The sequence below is a fragment of the Panthera uncia genome (genome assembly GCF_023721935.1).
Source record: "Panthera uncia isolate 11264 chromosome A3 unlocalized genomic scaffold, Puncia_PCG_1.0 HiC_scaffold_11, whole genome shotgun sequence".
Classification (NCBI taxonomy): domain Eukaryota; kingdom Metazoa; phylum Chordata; class Mammalia; order Carnivora; family Felidae; genus Panthera; species Panthera uncia.
Window position 1 is genome coordinate 64,224,482 of NW_026057578.1, and position 18,015 is coordinate 64,242,496.

An 18,015-nucleotide genomic window follows, 5' to 3' on the forward strand; every position below is an offset into this window, starting at 1 on the left:
GAAAGAAAGAAAAAAAAATAGTTTTCCCTGCCCCTGATGGAGAGAGCAGATGAAAGCGTTATCACAGCCCAGCTCCACAGGCTTCTCTGGGACCCGGGGAAATTAGCAGCGAAGGCCCTTCTGTGCTGTCATAGCTGACCCTATAAACAAGCTGGGTTCATTAACCTCCCCACTGGCGTCTGCATGCCTGCAGATGGAGGGGAATGACCATTAGCTTGAAGTTGGGGTTTCCTGGCTTTGTGAAGTTTGACAACTCGAATGTTCTTCAATTGTGTTTGGGGTATGTGTATTTCCCAGTTTTTATAGTAGTCTGTTTAAAGGAATGAAGAAGGAGACATTAAATATTTATTTTAGTTGACAAGATAAATGAAGGCCACTCCTGGGAAGTTAGCTGGCAATTCTGAAATCTAGGTTTGTTTGTCTCCTTCCAAAATATGCCCATTGTGTGCCTTTGAATGCATGGTAAAGTAATTAGATTTTTTAAATGTTTTATTATGAGGCTGATTATCATAAACATTTACTTTGAACATTTTAAAGATTCTAATCTTGAAAGAAAATTTAATTTCTTCAGGGAGTGGTATCCTATCTTTTACAGGATGGCCTCATTTTTGAGGGTCTCTAGAAAATGCTAGCCCTGTCCAGAAACAGAAGCAATTTATCTGGCAAACCGGCAAGCCTGTTAATGGCCGGTCCACTGTCAGCAGGGCCCACTGGCATAATTCCTATTCCCAGGCTTACGCTCAAAAGCCCCGGATCCAACAAGAAAGTTATTTGGTTGTAGAGAAGGAAGAAAAGGCCAGCACTGTTCCGCTGTCTCCATGTTCTCCCCCAGGCTTCACCTTGCTAAGGTGCTGTTGGGCACCACCCCCAGAATCAGGCTGCCAAGGAACATGTCTGTTGCCGATGAGTTTAAAGGCCTCTCTGCTCCTGGCCAAGTGAGGGGACAGATCCTCCTGGTGGGAGAGCAGCTGGCTGGCAAAAGTGAACTGCTGAGAATCTTTCTGAAGAAGTCTCCATTGGGGCTAAATCATCTGAGGCCTAAGCTGCTCAGCCCCGTTGGGCTGCTCCTTGTCTGACCAAGCGTTTAACCCCAAAGTCTCACCTAGGCAGAGAATTTTTCTCTTCTCTGACCACACCAGCCACAGCTTCCAGAATGAAGACAGGATGTATTGAATATCACGAGGGGTTCTGCTGAGAATTGTGTGTGTGTGTGTGTGTGTGTGTGTGCGCGCGCGCGCACTCACTGACATGCATTGAGACAAGTTACTCATGTTCTGGGAGAAAAAGTCGAGTTTTATTGCCCAGATCCCTTAGCAGTGCTGGAGGAGACAGGGCTCTTGTTGTACTTTAGGTCCTAAGACAGAATCAATCCACTGGTCAGTCACTCAAGTATTTATCAAGTGTCCATTGGAGGGAAGGCCAAAGGAGAAAGTGGTCCCTAAGTTCAGGGGTTGGCAGCCTAGGATGTGGGTAATTCTCTGTGATGTTATATCCACCTGCAGGACTCCATGAGAAGGAGACATGGGTGAGGGGTGAGGGAATTAGGGCTCCGTGGCGAGGGCCAGGCCTTGAGCTGGCTTTGCAGTCATCAGGGCCTGGAGAAGAGGGGGAAGGAGAAAGTGTCAAGGCTCTGCAGCAAGAATGGGTTTTCTGGGTGTGGGGCACTTTGAGGAGAGCTATCTGCCAGGGCACAGCATGTAAGACACGCTGCAGGTTAGTTGAAAATCAAATTGCTGGGGAAGTTGGGGACCAGATTCCAGGGGGTCTTTGAAGTTAGGCAGAGTATATTTACTCTTGATCATGGTGATGATAGTGGTTGACAATACAGAAAGCTGTCAGTGCTTAAATAGGGGAGTGACAAGATGGAAATAATATTTTAGGGTGATTTGCTCTGGAAGACACGTGCAAAGGCCCTTTGGAGGGGGGAGAGAATAGGGACAGGAAATCAGGGGGCCCTTGCGTCTACTCTCTGCTTGTGCTTTCTCCTCTGTTATTAATTCCCAAAATGGATCGATGACAGGGCTTTACTCAGAAGTCATGCGTTCTGAAATAGAGCTCGTAATCATAAGAACATAGCCCCACTCTGACTTGTGGTAGGCCAGGTAAACAAGACAATGAGCCCATTAGGAAAGCTGTGAGATAAGAAAGACAAGAAATAATATTTAGATATGATGTGGGAAAGCGGCTAATCTGGTGGTTCTTGGGCAGGTCTTCTTGATTTCAATGGTTCTGGTACAGAGCAAAGAGTCCTAAGAGTGTTACATGACCCTTCACAGTTCTCCACATTTGTCTGCTCTCTGCCCACTTTCCATCAAACCCAGACACCTTACAGGGTGAAGACAGGGACGCTTGGGACAGCTAAGCCCTGTCATTTCAGAGCTGCCCCTTTATCAGAGTAGAATGAGGAGACACTTTTCCACCACCTTACTTTTATATTTCTTCCCCTCAGCACTTCCCACCTGCCCCCTTCCCTTGAAGTAGGGAGGGGCAGGTTAAAGTTCCATGGAAGGCAAGCCTGATGTCCAAGAGGTACCCGAAGTCACCAGGCAGGGCCTAAGGAAAAGCACTCAGAGAAGTGAATATCAGACACACACGGGGATCTCCTGCCCACTCTCCTCCTCAGTCACGACTTAACACACAGACGAAGGCCGACTCTGTGCTTTTTCCCAACTTGACACCACATCGTCTTCACTTGTGTTTATATCACCCTGTACTAGCATAAGCTTGAGCTGGCGATCGGATCCCTGGTTTTCATTCTTGGTCTGTCCCTGGATGCTTGTGTGGGCATCAAGCAAAATTGTCTGCTCTCCCTGGATCTCTGCTCCCTCGCCTGCAGAAATCGGGAGGTGGAGGGTGGGAGAGCCCCGTCCAGTGGTTGTTGGAGACTAGGTGTACGTGTATATTGGGGCTGGGGGATAGGAATCCTGACCCTCCAAACATGAGTCCGGGAAGGGCAGGAAGAGCGGAGGTTGGGTGGAGCCACAGTTGCAGGTTGACCACATGTTTTGTTTTGTTTTTTAACTTGGATGAATGGTGTGACCAGGAAGCCTGGAGTGTTTTCATCAGAATGCGTGTATTTGATTTACCTTCTGGATTTAGCTCCTTGAGCCCCCGCCCACATTCATGCAGTGTCTCTTCCCACGTGATTTTTTTTTTTTTTTTTAAATTCAGAATCACAGAACTGATTGGTTACCACCCTGAGGAGCTGCTCGGCCGCTCAGCCTACGAGTTCTACCATGCCCTGGACTCAGAGAACATGACCAAAAGTCACCAGAACCGTAAGTTCCTGGAGTGCCCTATGTGGCTCCCTTGTATCTGTGGAATATGGCCTTGAGTGAGGTGTGACCAGTGAGATAAGACCTGCTTACCTCCTTCACAGACGTCACATCTTCTGTGGCAGACGAGCCCCGTGCCCTCAGGATGGTCAGAAACTGAGGCTGCCACCAGCCCAGATGACAACTTCACACAAATTAGGAAGAGGGCACACACCCTTCCTCAGGGGGGGACACACCCATGCCAAGGCACACAGCTTGGCGAGTGGAAGGCAGGCTGAATCTCAGTCCCCACTGGCCACCTCCACCCAACACCCACATGCAGTCAGCAGTCTGTACAACCCTGTGGGACAGCTCTGTAGAGAGCAGTACGAGACAACACACAGTCAACTGGGTTGTATGCTATTGAAGGAAGTCCACACATCCTGAGAAGAGGAGGCCTGGGAGAGTTCAGGAAAAGGAGAGGACAGAGCACTTGAGATGCACCTTGAAGGATGGGGGAGGATGGGGCTACATGGGTGAAAGTCATAGGGCACAACTCAAAAGATGTGTTGAGGTAGGCTGTGGTTCTCCCAAGAGATCTTGCTGGATCAGAGAAGTCAGTTGGAGGCTATCCCAGGCATACTAGTGATGGCATATGGACACTGTGCTTTGCCCCTTGAACGAAAACCTGAATTCTAAAAGAGATTCTGGAACAGGACTGTCCAATAGAACTTTCTGCAGTGGAACTGTTCTATACCTGCATAGTCCATATGAAATGTCTAGTACACCTGAGGAACTGAATTTTTTGTTTAATTTAATTAAATTTAAATAGCCACACCTGGCTAGTAGCTACCGTATGGGACAGGGCAACTCTAATGCATTCACTTAGCCATTTTCCTAATTCAGACATCCTATTTGCAGGTGATCCAAGACAACTTCCTTAAATCCATACAGCCCGTCAACATGCAAGGACTCTGGGCCTATAACCCTATATTGGCCCACTGGGGGACAGAGAAATTTATGGGATTACTGCCCGACTTAAGGGATCTCATTTCTGAAGGAAAAGGAGGGTTGTGGGCTCTGTGGGAGCAAGGTGGCTCTTACCTTTAGCCTCAATATCTAGCACAGTGTTTGGCAAAATGCAGGCACTGAGTGATAAACCCAAGGGCAAAACACATATTTGGGAAAGAATGCTTCAAAATAAGTGGTGATAGTGGTGCAGACCAAGGTGCTGAGAGGATTATAGGAGGATTAAAAATGGGTAAGTCTAACAAGATTCCCTGGGGCCCTGCTGCTCTTGGGCCTCCAGGATTAGCTGTGGCTTGGGGCAGCAGTGAAGAAAATGGCGGTGCTGCTGTGTGTCCATTGTTCTTAAATCCATTGTCTGTCCTAAGGCTAGGCCAGCTGAGTTCAGAGCAGCTAACAGATTAGCAACCCCTATAAGCTGTACGTGAGCACAGTTAATATTCTCTTATGGAGTGGGATCTTCTCTTTCTAATTGGTCTCTCTGTTTATTCCTCATGGCTTTGGGGTTTGAGCTGACAGTGCAGAAGGGCCCCTGAGGATATCTCAGAGAAGTTTATCACTCTGCTCTCTGGCAAAAAAACCAACCTAGATTCAGTCCCACTTAGAGACCCAGAGATGGGTGCCCATGGATGTGACCCAGCCCTAGCCTCCCCCAGCTTTGAAATTGTAGGATGTGGTTCTAGCCTTCGTGGTAGGATTCCCCATGCTTTTCTGTTACATGATGGTTCTCGCTCCCAAAGTTATCCCAACAATGCGACTCAGGGACCTGGGCTCTGGCCCAGCTCTGGCCCAGGGCCTGGCTTTCTGGGCCTTTGCTCCTTTAGACGTAAAATTGGGGAAAAGTCCAGCTTTTTTTTTTAATGAGCCAAGGGTGAAGTCAAATTAGGATTCTACAAGTAGACTAGAAGGTACTAGAAGGTTCTGGGAATTCCTGGAGGACAGTATTGTACTTTGTCTTCTGGGGTGGGAAAGTGGAGGTCACTACTATCAAAGGGAACAAAAATGATGACTTCTCACAAGGCATATAAAAAAGATTTTTTCTTTCTTCTTAGAAAATCCTGGATCCTTAAAACAGAGCTGGGGTAAAAATTTGTCATATCAGTTTCCTGCTGACTCCAGGGAAAATATGGTGCTTTTTATTGAATCTGTATATTTAAGCATTAGGCACACTTAAAGGTAATTCATGACCCAAATAGAAATCACAGGCTCCCTTCTTCTCCTGATGAAGCCAAGTGAAGCTGCTCTGAGCTCAGAGGCCTTGTACCCAGCCAGCAAACCCAAATCCAACAAAGGGAAATCTGCATGGGTTGGAAATCGTGTTAATGCCAGCTAAAACGGAAGCATCTATTTCTGTGTGTGTGTGTGTGTGTGTGTGTGAGAGAGAGAGAGAGAGAGAGAGAGATTGGGTTTGTGCAAATAAAGTTGTAGCACAGATTCACACCAATGCTGTGGAATAATTGGAGGCCCAACTTTGAGGCTGGTCCAGGTTTTTACACCAGCATCCTGAGTTTCCGCATCTATGTGTGTTTTAGCCTGTGAAAGTTTACCATTGAAATTACTGGGGAAGCTCTGTCCCCAAACCAGATTTAGATAATTGAAAGCCATCATTTCCAAATGGATTAGTAATTTATACATTGTTACTCTTGGAGGTAGGGGTGGGAAGAGCTAGGCGGGAAGGTGGGGGGGTCGGTTTCTCTTTGTTGTGTGAGGACATTATGTGCTCTTAAGAAAACAAGATTAAAGGCCATAAAAGGCCTATCTACCAGGGAGCAGGCCCCTCACCAAGGCTGGCATTAATGAGCAGATGGTTAGAAAGCAGGCGTAATTATATTCTACTGACAGAGCAGGCCCTCGCCTGCAATCACTAGAAATGTAGTTAAGACCTTTGCTCACTGTACTGTTTAATCAAAAAGAGTAAGAGCCCTGAACTTTGTCTGCATTAAGATCCCACTAAATAAGTTAACTCCAGGCACTTGAAATTGTGCAAGAATCGTTTCTTTGCAGCAAGGGATCCTCAGCAGGGCACATAAAGGGACATCAGGGAGGAAGTGATTTCTTTGGCCAAGGAGTCCCTGATGATTTCAGACCACAGCAATAGCAAATCAAGTCTTCCCAGTGAATGGTGGCTTGGGGGATATAGGAAGAGAGCGTGGTGCCTGGAGTGCTGTTGTCCAGCCCAGACTGTGTCACTGTTGTCCTGCATCATGTCAAGCAGGTCACCATCCCCCCGGCTTTAGTTTCTTCCTGTTAAAAGAAGATCGTATCTGTCCTCTCTATGGCCCAGGATTTTGTTAAAAAGATTAGATGAGGCTGATACACCACTTTGGAAAGTAACGTGGCCGCTTCTTATAAGGGAAGTGTGTTCTTAGCGTGTGATCTGGCCATTGCACTCCTAGCTGCACCCACAATGCGTGTCCGTACCAAGATCTGTACACAAATGTTTATAGCAGCTTTATTGGTAATAAGCAAAGAAACTGAAAACAACTTACACATCCATCTACAGGTGAATGGATAAACCAATTATGGTACCTCCATACAATGGAATACTACTCAGCTATAAAAAGGAACAAACCATGAATACCTGCAGCACCATGAGGAATCTGGAAAACATGCTGAGTGACAAGAAGCCAGACACAAATGAGTACACACTCTTGTATGGCTCCACTTACATGCAGATGGAGAGAAGAGCAACATGCAGTGACAGAAAATAGATCAGGGGTGGCCTGGGACCAGGGGTGGCGATGGGGATTAACCATCAGGAGGCATAAAGAATTTGGTGGTGTGGGGGAGGGGTGACGGGAAGGGCATTTACCTTTGATTGTGGGGTGATAGCTGCAAGAGTGTGTACGTTAGTCCAAACTCACTGAACTGTGTGCTTAAAGCAGGTGCATTTTCTATTGAAGGTAAATTAAACCTCACTCCAGTTGATTTTAAAAATGAAAACCGAACCACGAAAGCCTAGATTAGGAGTCTTTAATTTAGGCTGTGATCCCGTCTACTGTTTCCACCGAGGGGACCTTTCAGTAAGTCACTCAATAGTTCGAAGCCTCCGTTTCTTCAGATGTAAAACAGGAATCACAGGAGACACTTCATGGTGTCACCATGTGTCACATGAGCTGCTGATAACACTCATCCTCACTGATCACTTACGTGCGGGCATTTCTAGTTGCTTTGCAGCAGTGCGTTCATCTTGAGATGGGTTTGACCGCTGCAAAGCACTGCACACCCGTAAGTTAGTATTTCCTGCACCCTGGAGGTGGTGCTTGTTCAATTTTTGAAGACGGTAACTGTGCCTAGAAAAACATTAATGTAAAAGACCACAAGTGGCGTTAGCGTGAACCACGCTGCCTTCCTCCACCACACAGGGCTGGTGAATGGGGAGGTGGCCCGTGAGCGTACCCAGAGAACGGGGGGCAATTCTCTGCATTTACAGAGAATCTGGGTCTTCTCCGTGGGGTCCCTCACAACGTTACCTGCAGCCCTGGGGAAGAGGTGGCTTTTCCTATACAGCATTTGTCCAGGATATTCAGTCAACACTTCTGCACCTGATAAGCCAGACAGGCAGACGTTGTGCCCAGTACAAATAGCTGTGGTATACGGGTAGTTAAGAATGATTATCATCATTACTATTATTTTTATCAGTACCTCATTTTGCAGATAAGGAAACCAAATCTCAGGGGGATTGTTCTTTTCCCAAAGTCCCCATGAAGCAAGATTTTCTAATGCTTACACTGTGCCTCTTCCAGTTCTCTGTGATTTGAGTTCTGAGCTAGGATTCTGAAGAATGAATTCCCAAGGAATAAAAATGTATATGTCCAGGTTGGAAAACTACCAGAAATTCTAACATTAGACTTTAATTTAAGGAGATTTATTGATTCCTTTTTACTGGGAGCAGATGAAGAATTCCGGAGTAGGGAATGTGAGACGCCTTCCCAGGGCTTTCATACAGTAAACAAATGCTACATGAGCATTTAGAACAATCTGGAGGAGGAAAGAAGCCATAAGCAGGTCCTTGCTGCCTTAGGGGCCAGTCTTGTCTGTTTCCCTGCAGACTGCCTTCCCTGTGAGGTCTCCCTTTCCAACCTCCCTGACCTCAGGCTCCGTTTCTCCTCCCCCAGTGTGCACCAAAGGTCAGGTGGTGAGTGGCCAGTACCGGATGCTTGCAAAGCATGGGGGCTACGTGTGGCTGGAGACCCAGGGGACGGTCATCTACAACCCTCGCAACCTGCAGCCCCAGTGCATCATGTGTGTGAACTATGTCCTGAGGTAAGCCTATGAGGGCCACGGTTCTCCCTGGACTGAGGGCAGCAGACCCGGGGAACCCAGACCTGCCAGAACCTGGGCACTACTTCCACAAGCTCTTTGCAGTGCTGATCCTTATGACCCACAGGATTTCTATGGCTGCCTCAGGAATTATAGGACACCTGGCATTTCCCCTTCACAGTGTTTTTTTTTTTTTTCCTGCATCTTTCTCCCTGCTTGTCCTCTGTGTCATGCCTCTGACCCACGTGGGGAGGCAGAAAGCATAGTTGTCACTTAATATTTTCTAAATGGGGGACAAGGAAAGAGGATTGCTCGTTCTTTCCGGGAGAAGATGTAACACCTTCACTCCATAGTGTCTGGGAAGAGAGCTGGAGGTGGTCACACTGCTAGAGTAGAAAAACAAAAGCCCTCAAACCTACGTACACAGTGCAGCCCACACACAATAATAAAAAGCATCCAAGATCCATCCATACTCAGAGGGCACTCTTCAGGATTGCTGCTGCCATGACTCCAGACGTCATCGTGTGGTTCCTTACAAAGCGCTGGCATGGGGGCCGAACCCATGTTTTTGGCTGAAAGGCTTGGCTACCTGGTATTCCACGGGTCCGGGGGTGTAAAAGGATTTTGCTGGAAAACCCGGAAAGTCTGACACACCTCTCGTCCCATCAGCGAGATTGAGAAGAACGATGTGGTGTTCTCCATGGACCAGACGGAATCCCTGTTCAAGCCGCACCTGACGGCCATGAGCAGCATCTTTGACAGCAGCAGTGAGGTGGCTGTGTCTGAGCAGAGTGACTACCTGTTCACCAAGCTGAAGGAGGAGCCGGAGGAGCTGGCCCAGCTGGCCCCCACTGCGGGGGATGCCATCATTGCCCTGGATTTTGGTGGGTGCTTCTTAGCTCAAAGGGGCCTGCTGAGCCTCTCTGGGTGAGGCAGTTCTGACTGTAGCAGGCTTCCCTGGCTTCAGCTTTTTCTTAACCCCTGCGTCTTGTGAATTTGGCCAGACTGTGCTCAGCCCCAAAACACAACGCATGCTCTTGCCACTAAGACAGTCCTGCTTCTGACCTTGCACGGTGCCGAGTGGGGCGGGGTTATGGGGGACTCCCTCCTGAGACGTCTACTGATTTTCTGGTCCAGGCAGCAGAGAGTCTGAGACGAGGGAGGGGGCAGCAGGAGAGATACCCTGAGGCCACTGGTACATTTTCATAGAGGATAAATCTCCACCTGGGCCTTGAAGGACAGATTGACTGTTTAGGTGGAGGGCCAGGCTGAAATAGTGTCAGAAATAATTCCAGAAATGTGGATGGAGAAAAGATTCTGGCCCAGCATGAAGCCCTCATATGCACTATTTCTTAAAAATGTATGCCAGTCCAGTGGAGATGCCTGTCCTATGGCCCCAGGCAAAATTTTCAGCCCTGGTCCCCCTCCCGTGCTGGAGGCACCCCAAGTGTGCACCCGGGGAGCCCCATGCTCCCAGGTCGTGACCCCCATCTTCCTCCCCCAGCCTTGCACAGCTGCCCCAGGGCCAGCAGCACCTCCCCGTGCTCACCCTACAACTGTCTTGGCCCCTTCAGAAGTGCTCTGGAAGGCCATGTGAGGATTGCAACCTCAGAAACTATAAAGGGCAGCAGCCCCAGGACAAGAGGTCTTGCAGCTTCCTTATTTTGTGGCAGAACTGAGGCAAATTGTCCACTTGTCCTTTTGCAACCTCCTCCTCCTCAACATTCCCAATCGCCTGTCAAGGAAGTGGGTGCTAGGATCTGACATGAGGTCTCTGAAAATGAGATGCTCCCGGAAGGTGTTCGCTTCAAAGGGAGCCTGTTCATTGACTCACAGACCCAGTAATGGCCTCTTGGTCACAGCCAGACCTCGGAGCATGGAGGGCTGAGCTCCCAGGTACACCTTCAGAGCCTCCTCGGACGCTCTGTGCTTCCTTTGGGTTTTCTCTGCCCAGGGGTGGGCCTAGTGCTTGTGGGGGTTAAGCGGCCAGGCCCTTGTCTCCACAGGGAGCCAGAACTTTGAGAAGTCCTCAGCCTACAGCAGTGCCCTTCTGCCCCCGAGCCAGCCGTGGTCCAGAGAGCTGAGGAGCCACAGCACCCAGAGCGAGGCCGGGAGCCTGCCCGCCTTCACCGTGCCCCAAGCGGCTGCCTCCGGGAGCGCCACCCCAAGTGCCACCAGCAGCAGCAGCTGCTCCACGGTGAGCACCCCGTCTTGGGGTGAGGACACTGAAAGGGTGGGCTGCTCTTTCTGGCTGCTGCAGGATGGCTGAGTAGACCGCCCAGACAAGAATACTGCCCGCATGCCCCTCAAGCTATCCCAGAGTCCCCTAGGGCAGTGGTAACCCTTACCTGCCGGCTGTTCCAGCCGTTTGCTATTAATATCTGTCCGCACCCCCCCCCCCCATCTATGTGATAAGATCCTTGAAAATGGGGGCTAAGTTACACACAGCTTGGAGCCCGTGGCTCATTCCCTGTGCAGGGCAGTAACCATCCTGCTCGAGGCAGACAGCTGTACAGTTTCTGGAGCACTCCCCTCCCCACCACTGGCCCCTGGCCATAGCCTTCTTGTAAGGATTGTTCCCTCTACACATGCTTGTTCCATGGATTGGCGTTGACTCTGTGGGTCCAGAAATAGATTTCTCCTTTCACCTTGGACTTCTGGGAAGACCAGTGTCCTACTCTTGACTTGGTCACCCTCCTTCCTGGCCCCCAGCCCAGCAGCCCCGGAGACTATTACACATCTCTGAATGATGATCTGAAGATTGAAGTGATCGAGAAGCTCTTCACCATAGATACAGAGGCAAAGGACCAGGGCAGCACCCAGGTAGGTGGACCGTGAAGGCTCACGCCCATTCTTGCAGCCCCGTTCCTTTTGGCGGAGACCAGTGGGAACACTTGGCCAAGGCCCTGGTCTTAACTGGGAAATGGGGCCGGTGGGTAGCCCCTTCTCCCCCTTCTGCCCTCTGCTTTGTGTGCCAAATCCAGCTCTTGCATTCTTTAAAGAGGCCCTATGTTTAAAGAGCATCTCCAGATTTGTGAGATGTTTAGAAGCAATAAGGAGCAATTACTCTCCTCACAAACACCTTCACCTTAGGATTCTGTAAGAACAATTTTTATTTGAAATGGATTTAAAAATAGGCGTCTGACAAATTTTCACTTACGCACAACTTTTTAGGAACGCACTTCTTAACAGAAGGGCCACTGTTCTCGAAACATTATAAAAACAGGAGGTGGGTGGATATTTCACAAAGCCCCAAGAAGAATTATTAATCCCCCTTTGTCTCAGTCCCAGTTATAAAACAAATCCCACCTTGCTGCTCAGCTGGTCTCTTTGCCCTGCCTCGCACAAGCTCCTGCAATTCTGTAAAACGTCCTTTGTGCTGGGGCATATAAAGCTGTTTCTGGCTTTCCAGGAGCCCCTGTGTATGCTCTGGCCCCAGGGGCAGTCACCACAGGCAGAGAAGTCTTACTGGGGCCACAGGAGAGAAGGGGGCAGGGGTTGGACAGGTAGACTGGAGAGAGGAGGGCATTTCGGGGTGGGTGAGGCAGTGACAGCAGTGTGGGGCACAGGCTGAAGAGGGGTGGACCCCTGGAAAGGCTAGCATCACATGCGGGGAGACGCGTACATGGGTAGACAAACCTGGGTTTCCTTTTGGTGGGCAACGGCCAGAGGTGCTGAAGCAAGGGAGGGACGCCGGGAGGGGCACGAGAGATGGGGGACAGGGGCAGGGCTGTGAGGGGCAGACGGCGGCTGGACCAGCGTTCTCAGGAGGCACCAGCCTCACCGCTCCTCTCCCGCTGCCCTGCCCCCAGACGGACTTCAGTGAGCTGGACTTGGAGACCCTGGCCCCCTACATCCCCATGGACGGGGAAGACTTCCAGCTCAGTCCCATCTGCCCCGAGGAGAGGCTTCTGCAGGAGAAGCCCCAGTCGACTCCCCAGCACTGCTTCAGCACCATGACGAACATCTTCCAGCCGCTGGCACCTGTGGCCTCCCACAGCCCTTTCCTCCTGGACAAGTATCAACAGCAGCTGGGAAGCAAGAAGATAGAGCCTGAGCACCGGCCCCTGTCCTCCATCTTCTTTGATGGCGGCAGTAAAGTGTCCCTGCCCGCGTGCTGTGGCCAAGCCGGCACCCCTCTCTCCTCCCTGGGAGGCAGGTCCAGCAGCACACAGTGGCCCCCTGATCCGCCATTACATTTTGGGCCCACGAAGTGGCCTGTTGTGGATCAGCACACGGAGTCCTTGGGGCCATCACCGTTGGGGCCCCCCGTCAACTCGCCCCATCTCTCCGTCTTCAAGAAAAAGTAAGTGGCAGAGCCCCTTGGCTGAAGCAGCAGACTCCCACTGTAATCTCTGGGGCCCCAGAAAGGCTCCCTGCCTCCTCCCCTTCCCCCCTACCACAGCCTTCTCTGTACTCAGAGTCTGGATGCGTTGAGGGAATCACCCCAAGGTATGTGAGGCCTCAAGCAGGACATATTTCTATCAGGGCTGGAGACCAAGAGGGGACTGAGGCCCAGAGAAGGAAGAGAAGGGGGGTGTTGAGGGCCTTGAGCCCCACCGTCTCTCTCTTCAGACCAGGATTCATCAGCTGAGCCACAGAATGCAAAGAATGATTTGAGTGACTATTTTCTTAGTTCTCTCCTAGAACCCTGATTGAGAAAAGCAAAAAGATGCCCTTGATTCACCCTGCCTTTTGGCTTCCCAAGGTCCTAGTGCAGCAACATCTTAGGGCTCCTTTAAATCTCCCCAATAAGCCTCATGCCAACCAGCAGGGTGCTCACTGGGCGGAGTCACATGGTTGGGATGTGACTTCTAGCTCCCAGGACCTACTGGTTATGCTTCCCTGGGGCACTTGCCCATCACTGGTCCTCAGTGGGGAATGGTTCCGGGCAGTGGTACAGGGGAGAGACAGGGCAGGAGACAGTGGTCTTAAGGACAGATGGAATGAGGTCAGGCCTAAAGGCTGTCTGGGTACAGCTGGGCCAGCAGGCAGATGTGGAGGGAGGTACAGGTGATCTGAGCCATCGGTATCTCAAGCTCCTGCCCCTCCTCTGGGACTCTGCCCTTTGGGCCTTAGAGCCAGCATGGTCAACTACTGGTTCTGGGAGGTCCCCTGGAGCAGGGGGAAGGCCCTGGGGGGTATGGGGCTCCCCACTTCTTCACAGCTCACTCTCTCGGGCTTGGCAGGTCTGCAAAAGGCTTTGGGCCCCAGGGCCCGGATGTGATGAGCCCGGCCATGGTAGCCCTGTCCAACAAGCTGAAGCTGAAGCGACAGCGAGAATATGAGGAGCAGGCCTTCCAGGACCTGAGCGGGGTGAGCCATCTGCCTGGTGTGGCCTAGGGACGCTGGCTGGGGGTGGAAACAGCCTGAGAGCAGAGGTCCGGCCCGGGCAGAAACTCTCACCATGGCTGTGAGGGCTCAGAGAGCCTATGACGGGCAGCAGGGAGGGATACAGCCTTGCATAGAGAGCAGCCCACCCCCGACTCAGTTTGAGGACCAGGTATCTGGCCTTCTCCCCTCTAGATCCAGGGGGACCCATCAGGCAGCAGCACTTCACATCAGATGTGGAAAAGGATGAAGAGCCTCAGGGGCAGCGTGAACTGCCCTTTGGTGCCCGACAAGTTGCTGAGCGCAAGCGCCCCCAGTGGTAAGCAGCAGGCCCAGGCCTCCTGGGGGGACAGTGTTTGCAGGGGCCCACCCGGGATCCCCCACCGTCTCACCGCCTGCACCTCTGAGCCGTGGTAGAACAGGGTGGTGTCCTCTGCCCTGCCTTCCACACACCCAGCACCCCCTTTCCACTCTGGCTCAGCCGATACAGTCAGAAAGCTCTGGGCTCTGCTGCCCCAGGAGCTGGCTCTAGTTCCGAGCACCTTTTGTGAAGGAAGGGGGATGCTGGGGGCTGACAGCCTCTCCCTTCCCTCGGCCCGGCACCGCCCTCACTCGCCGGCATTGGTCTTTCAGATGAGTTCACCCAACTTCCCATGAGGGGTGCGGGACAGCCTCTGAGACATCTGCCACCGCCGCCGTCTGCCATGAGCCCCAGGGAGAACACCAAGAGTGGGTTCCCCCCACAGTGCTACGCACCCCAGTACCAAGACTACAGCCTGCCGTCAGCTCCCAAGGTGTCAGGTGAGTGCGTTCAGGAAGTGGACCCGCCATGCTAGGGTCTGACGGGGGACAGAGAGCGCCAGGAGCTGGATCTCACAAGGCCACAGAGCTCAGCAGGGCACGAGAATGAGACTGACGCCCTGGAAGGCAGCGACCTTTCCAGATTTTTACTACAGCAGGGGCTGGGTGCCGTGTGCCCACAGGGCTCTAGAAGGGACATCCAGGGCCCTTTGGACCTACGAGTCCCCGAACCCATGTCTTTTGCTCAGGGTTTCATGTTACCATACTGCCTGCTGCTCACTCCCATAGCAGGAGTGCCGCTCTGCCTTCAGGCAGGAATTGAGCGGAGGACGTGCCCAGAGAGCTCTGCAGGGGCCACCCTCCTGGACCTTGTTCTCTGGGTTAGGCACCTGATGCCCGTCTTCCTCCCTGGGCTGCCTGAGGTGCTGCCATTTACAAAACATAGATACCATCACGAAAAGGGTACTGTTTGGGGGAAACACGCCAGAACCCCTCTTATGGAAGAGACCCTTTTGGCACATTTGGTACCATGTTTTTAAAACTCTCATTCTTTCAGGCATGGCGAGTCGGCTGCTTGGGCCCTCCTTTGAGCCCTACCTGCTGCCCGAATTGACCAGATATGACTGTGAGGTGAATGTTCCTGTGCCAGGAAGCTCCACGCTCCTGCAAGGAGGGGACCTCCTCAGAGCCCTGGACCAGGCCACCTGAGCCAGGGCCCTCCACTGGGCAGGCCCCCCGCCCCCCTGCCCGCGCCGCCCCACCAGCTTCACTCTCTACGTCTGTTTTTGCAACTAGGTATTTCTAACACCAACACACTTTTTACAAGATGTACCTACCTGGTGAACTCGCCCACGTCCCCACGTGGTGGCCTTTTTCTAAAGATGCTCACTTTAGTGTATTTTTAAGATGCACAGTTGTTTTACCTGCTGTGTTTTATTCTGTCAATGAAACGTTCTTAAATTTTGTAAGATTTTTCTTCCCCCGACTTTGATTACTTCTAATTTATATTATTCATGGGTCCCTCTGTCTCTCTCACACACACGATATCCATACTAACGAGTTTTGTGTACATTTGTTCTCTTGTAGGGAAAGCTTTGGCTTCATTTAACTAAAAAGGTCTTGTTGTTGTTGTTGCCAAAGAGAAACAAAATAATTTTGCTTTCCAAGCTTGATTTTCATGGCCTCTTCCCTCTCAAAGCCCTTCTTTCTTTTTTAAAACTAATCACCATATAATTTCCATCTTTTCTTCTTTTCTTCAGCTGACTCTCGGCTCTAATTTTGACACAACCGTTGGGGAAAAGGAAAATGCAAAGGGTGGGCTCCAGCATATGGGGTTAACTGTGAAGGTTGTGTAGTGTGGCTTTTCCCCCAGTGTGGTTTTTCTCCCGCATTCAGTGGATTTGTTTGGTAATTATTATTCAAAAATATAAGAGTTCTTTAAAAAGAAAAGTTATATCTGGGTTAAGTGTTTATCATATATATGGGTACTTTGTAATATCTAAAAACTTGGAAATGGAATCCTGCTCACGAAATCACTTTAAGATCTTTTTGAAGCTGTCCATTTTCTCTCCCCTGGTGTTGCTGACACTGCAGATTGTACAGAACTCCCACGGGCCTGTACCAGCACTGCTCAAGGCCTCTTGCTGGTGGCTTTTTGCTTCGGGGATATGCCCTGGGCATGACAGACAATCCAAGACGTGGAATCATAAAGTGTGGGAGCACTGTGAGCTGTCTTCTCATGTTCTATATGTATTATGTATGTATGTATGTATGTATATTATTGCTGCCAAGAGGGTCTGATGGCATGTCATGGGGTGGGGGTGAGGGTGGGGCAAATCTAAGGGAGGGGAAGTGCTTTAATTTTTCTTCAGATTTTTTGCCAGCCCTTCAAGTGCACTGAGCTATGGGACCCAAAAGGTCTTTCACATGGCACATTTGGATATTTCCAGAATTACCACGAGACGGTTTCGGTGGGAGTTCATGAAAGACAGGATTCAGAAATGGGGGTCGTGATCCAGCCATGGTGCTCCCAGCTTACCAGCCGGGAGCACATGTTGCTGGCCTGAGAGAGGATATGGGAAGGGGGCACAGCTGGTCCTGACCGGCCACGCACCCCTTCCTCAGCCTGCCGTTAGGTGGCCCAGCGAGGAACAGCAGGCAGACTTCCTGGGTGGCCCCTAGCCTCAGGCCTTCCCCAAGTTCTGTCTGTCACCTGAAGTGACTTATTTAGGTAGGAAGCACTGAAAATCAAGTGTTCTCAGAGCACTTTGTAACTCACTGGGTAAGAAGGACGATACCTTTTTGGTTTTTAAATACCAATCACATGGAGCTTTTCTGTCCTGGATACAACAAGGAAGTTTCTAGAAACACACACAAAGCACAGCAGGTGAAGACTTTGGTAAAGCTGGAGGGACATATTGCCAAAAACACAACAAAAAAAACAATTTCAAAAGAAATCTCTAAGAAGAATGACCTGGTCGCTGCATTGACCAAATCACACTTTAGCACCACCGCTTTGCCCCACGCACGGCGGCAGAACTTGAAGGGTTACTGACGCGTAAACGCTGGTGTTTGGTGTTTGATTTCCTGTGTGTGTTGCCTCAGCATTAAGGGCATTTTTACCCTTGCAGTTTTACTAAAACACTCTGAAAAATATTCCAAGCTTCATAGTAACCTTACCTGTCAACGTAACGAGTTCATGAACATTATTGTATTGTCAAACTCCTACTGACAACATTATTACTATAGGGGAGCTTAACTTTATAAAGAAATGTATTTTGACACTGATATCTTATTAAAGTGTTCTGATCCTACCACTGCCGGTGACTCTTGTTCCGTGGGGACTTATCATGGGCTACACCGACGTAAAGCAAAGAATCTGTTAAACAGTTTACAGACCACGAACCTTGGCGCTGATCTCTGTGAGGCAACGGAGGCCAGCTGACAGGAAGAACAGAGCAACATTAACACTTAGGAGCGGCTCAAGACCGGGCGCCATGTTGCATTGTCCATATTTCCCACATATTTTTCTGTCTGCCTCTGGGCCCTTTCTCATATCCTAGGGGGTCCCCAAGGACAGAAGTCACGGCCCTGCTTTCAGAAGACTATGTGAAGCAGCGTGACAGCTGCATGAAGGGTCAGGAAGGACCTCCATTTGGAGGTGGCAGGGCTCCAGCGGGACCTTCCTAGGTAGGATGGGAAGGGCAAAGACCGCCTCAGACCGAGACCGTATGTGATGCGTTCTCGAGTTCAGATTTTACTTTTCTAAATCATGACCTGCTTATGAATAGGCAGCTGTCTCCATGCAGGGCTGGGGAGACAGCCGGCAGCAGCCTCTGCT

At 50.5% G+C, this 18,015-nt stretch overlaps 1 protein-coding gene across 1 annotated transcript in view; it reads left to right on the plus strand.

Annotated features, from left to right (window-relative positions):
* The window catches only part of EPAS1 (endothelial PAS domain protein 1), a gene marked incomplete at its 5' end in the record, with an annotated part of 35,933 nt that extends 18,555 nt beyond the window's left edge, over window positions 1–17,378 (plus strand). Inside the window, 10 exons of the mRNA XM_049649834.1 lie at window positions 3,172–3,278; window positions 8,399–8,546; window positions 9,213–9,427; window positions 10,550–10,740; window positions 11,256–11,366; window positions 12,356–12,849; window positions 13,733–13,859; window positions 14,070–14,193; window positions 14,508–14,675; window positions 15,232–17,378. Of these exons, the coding sequence (XP_049505791.1) occupies window positions 3,172–3,278; window positions 8,399–8,546; window positions 9,213–9,427; window positions 10,550–10,740; window positions 11,256–11,366; window positions 12,356–12,849; window positions 13,733–13,859; window positions 14,070–14,193; window positions 14,508–14,675; window positions 15,232–15,383 (1,837 nt within the window). The remainder of the gene's footprint in view (window positions 1–3,171; window positions 3,279–8,398; window positions 8,547–9,212; window positions 9,428–10,549; window positions 10,741–11,255; window positions 11,367–12,355; window positions 12,850–13,732; window positions 13,860–14,069; window positions 14,194–14,507; window positions 14,676–15,231) is intronic.
* Between the last annotated feature and the right edge of the window lie 637 nt (window positions 17,379–18,015).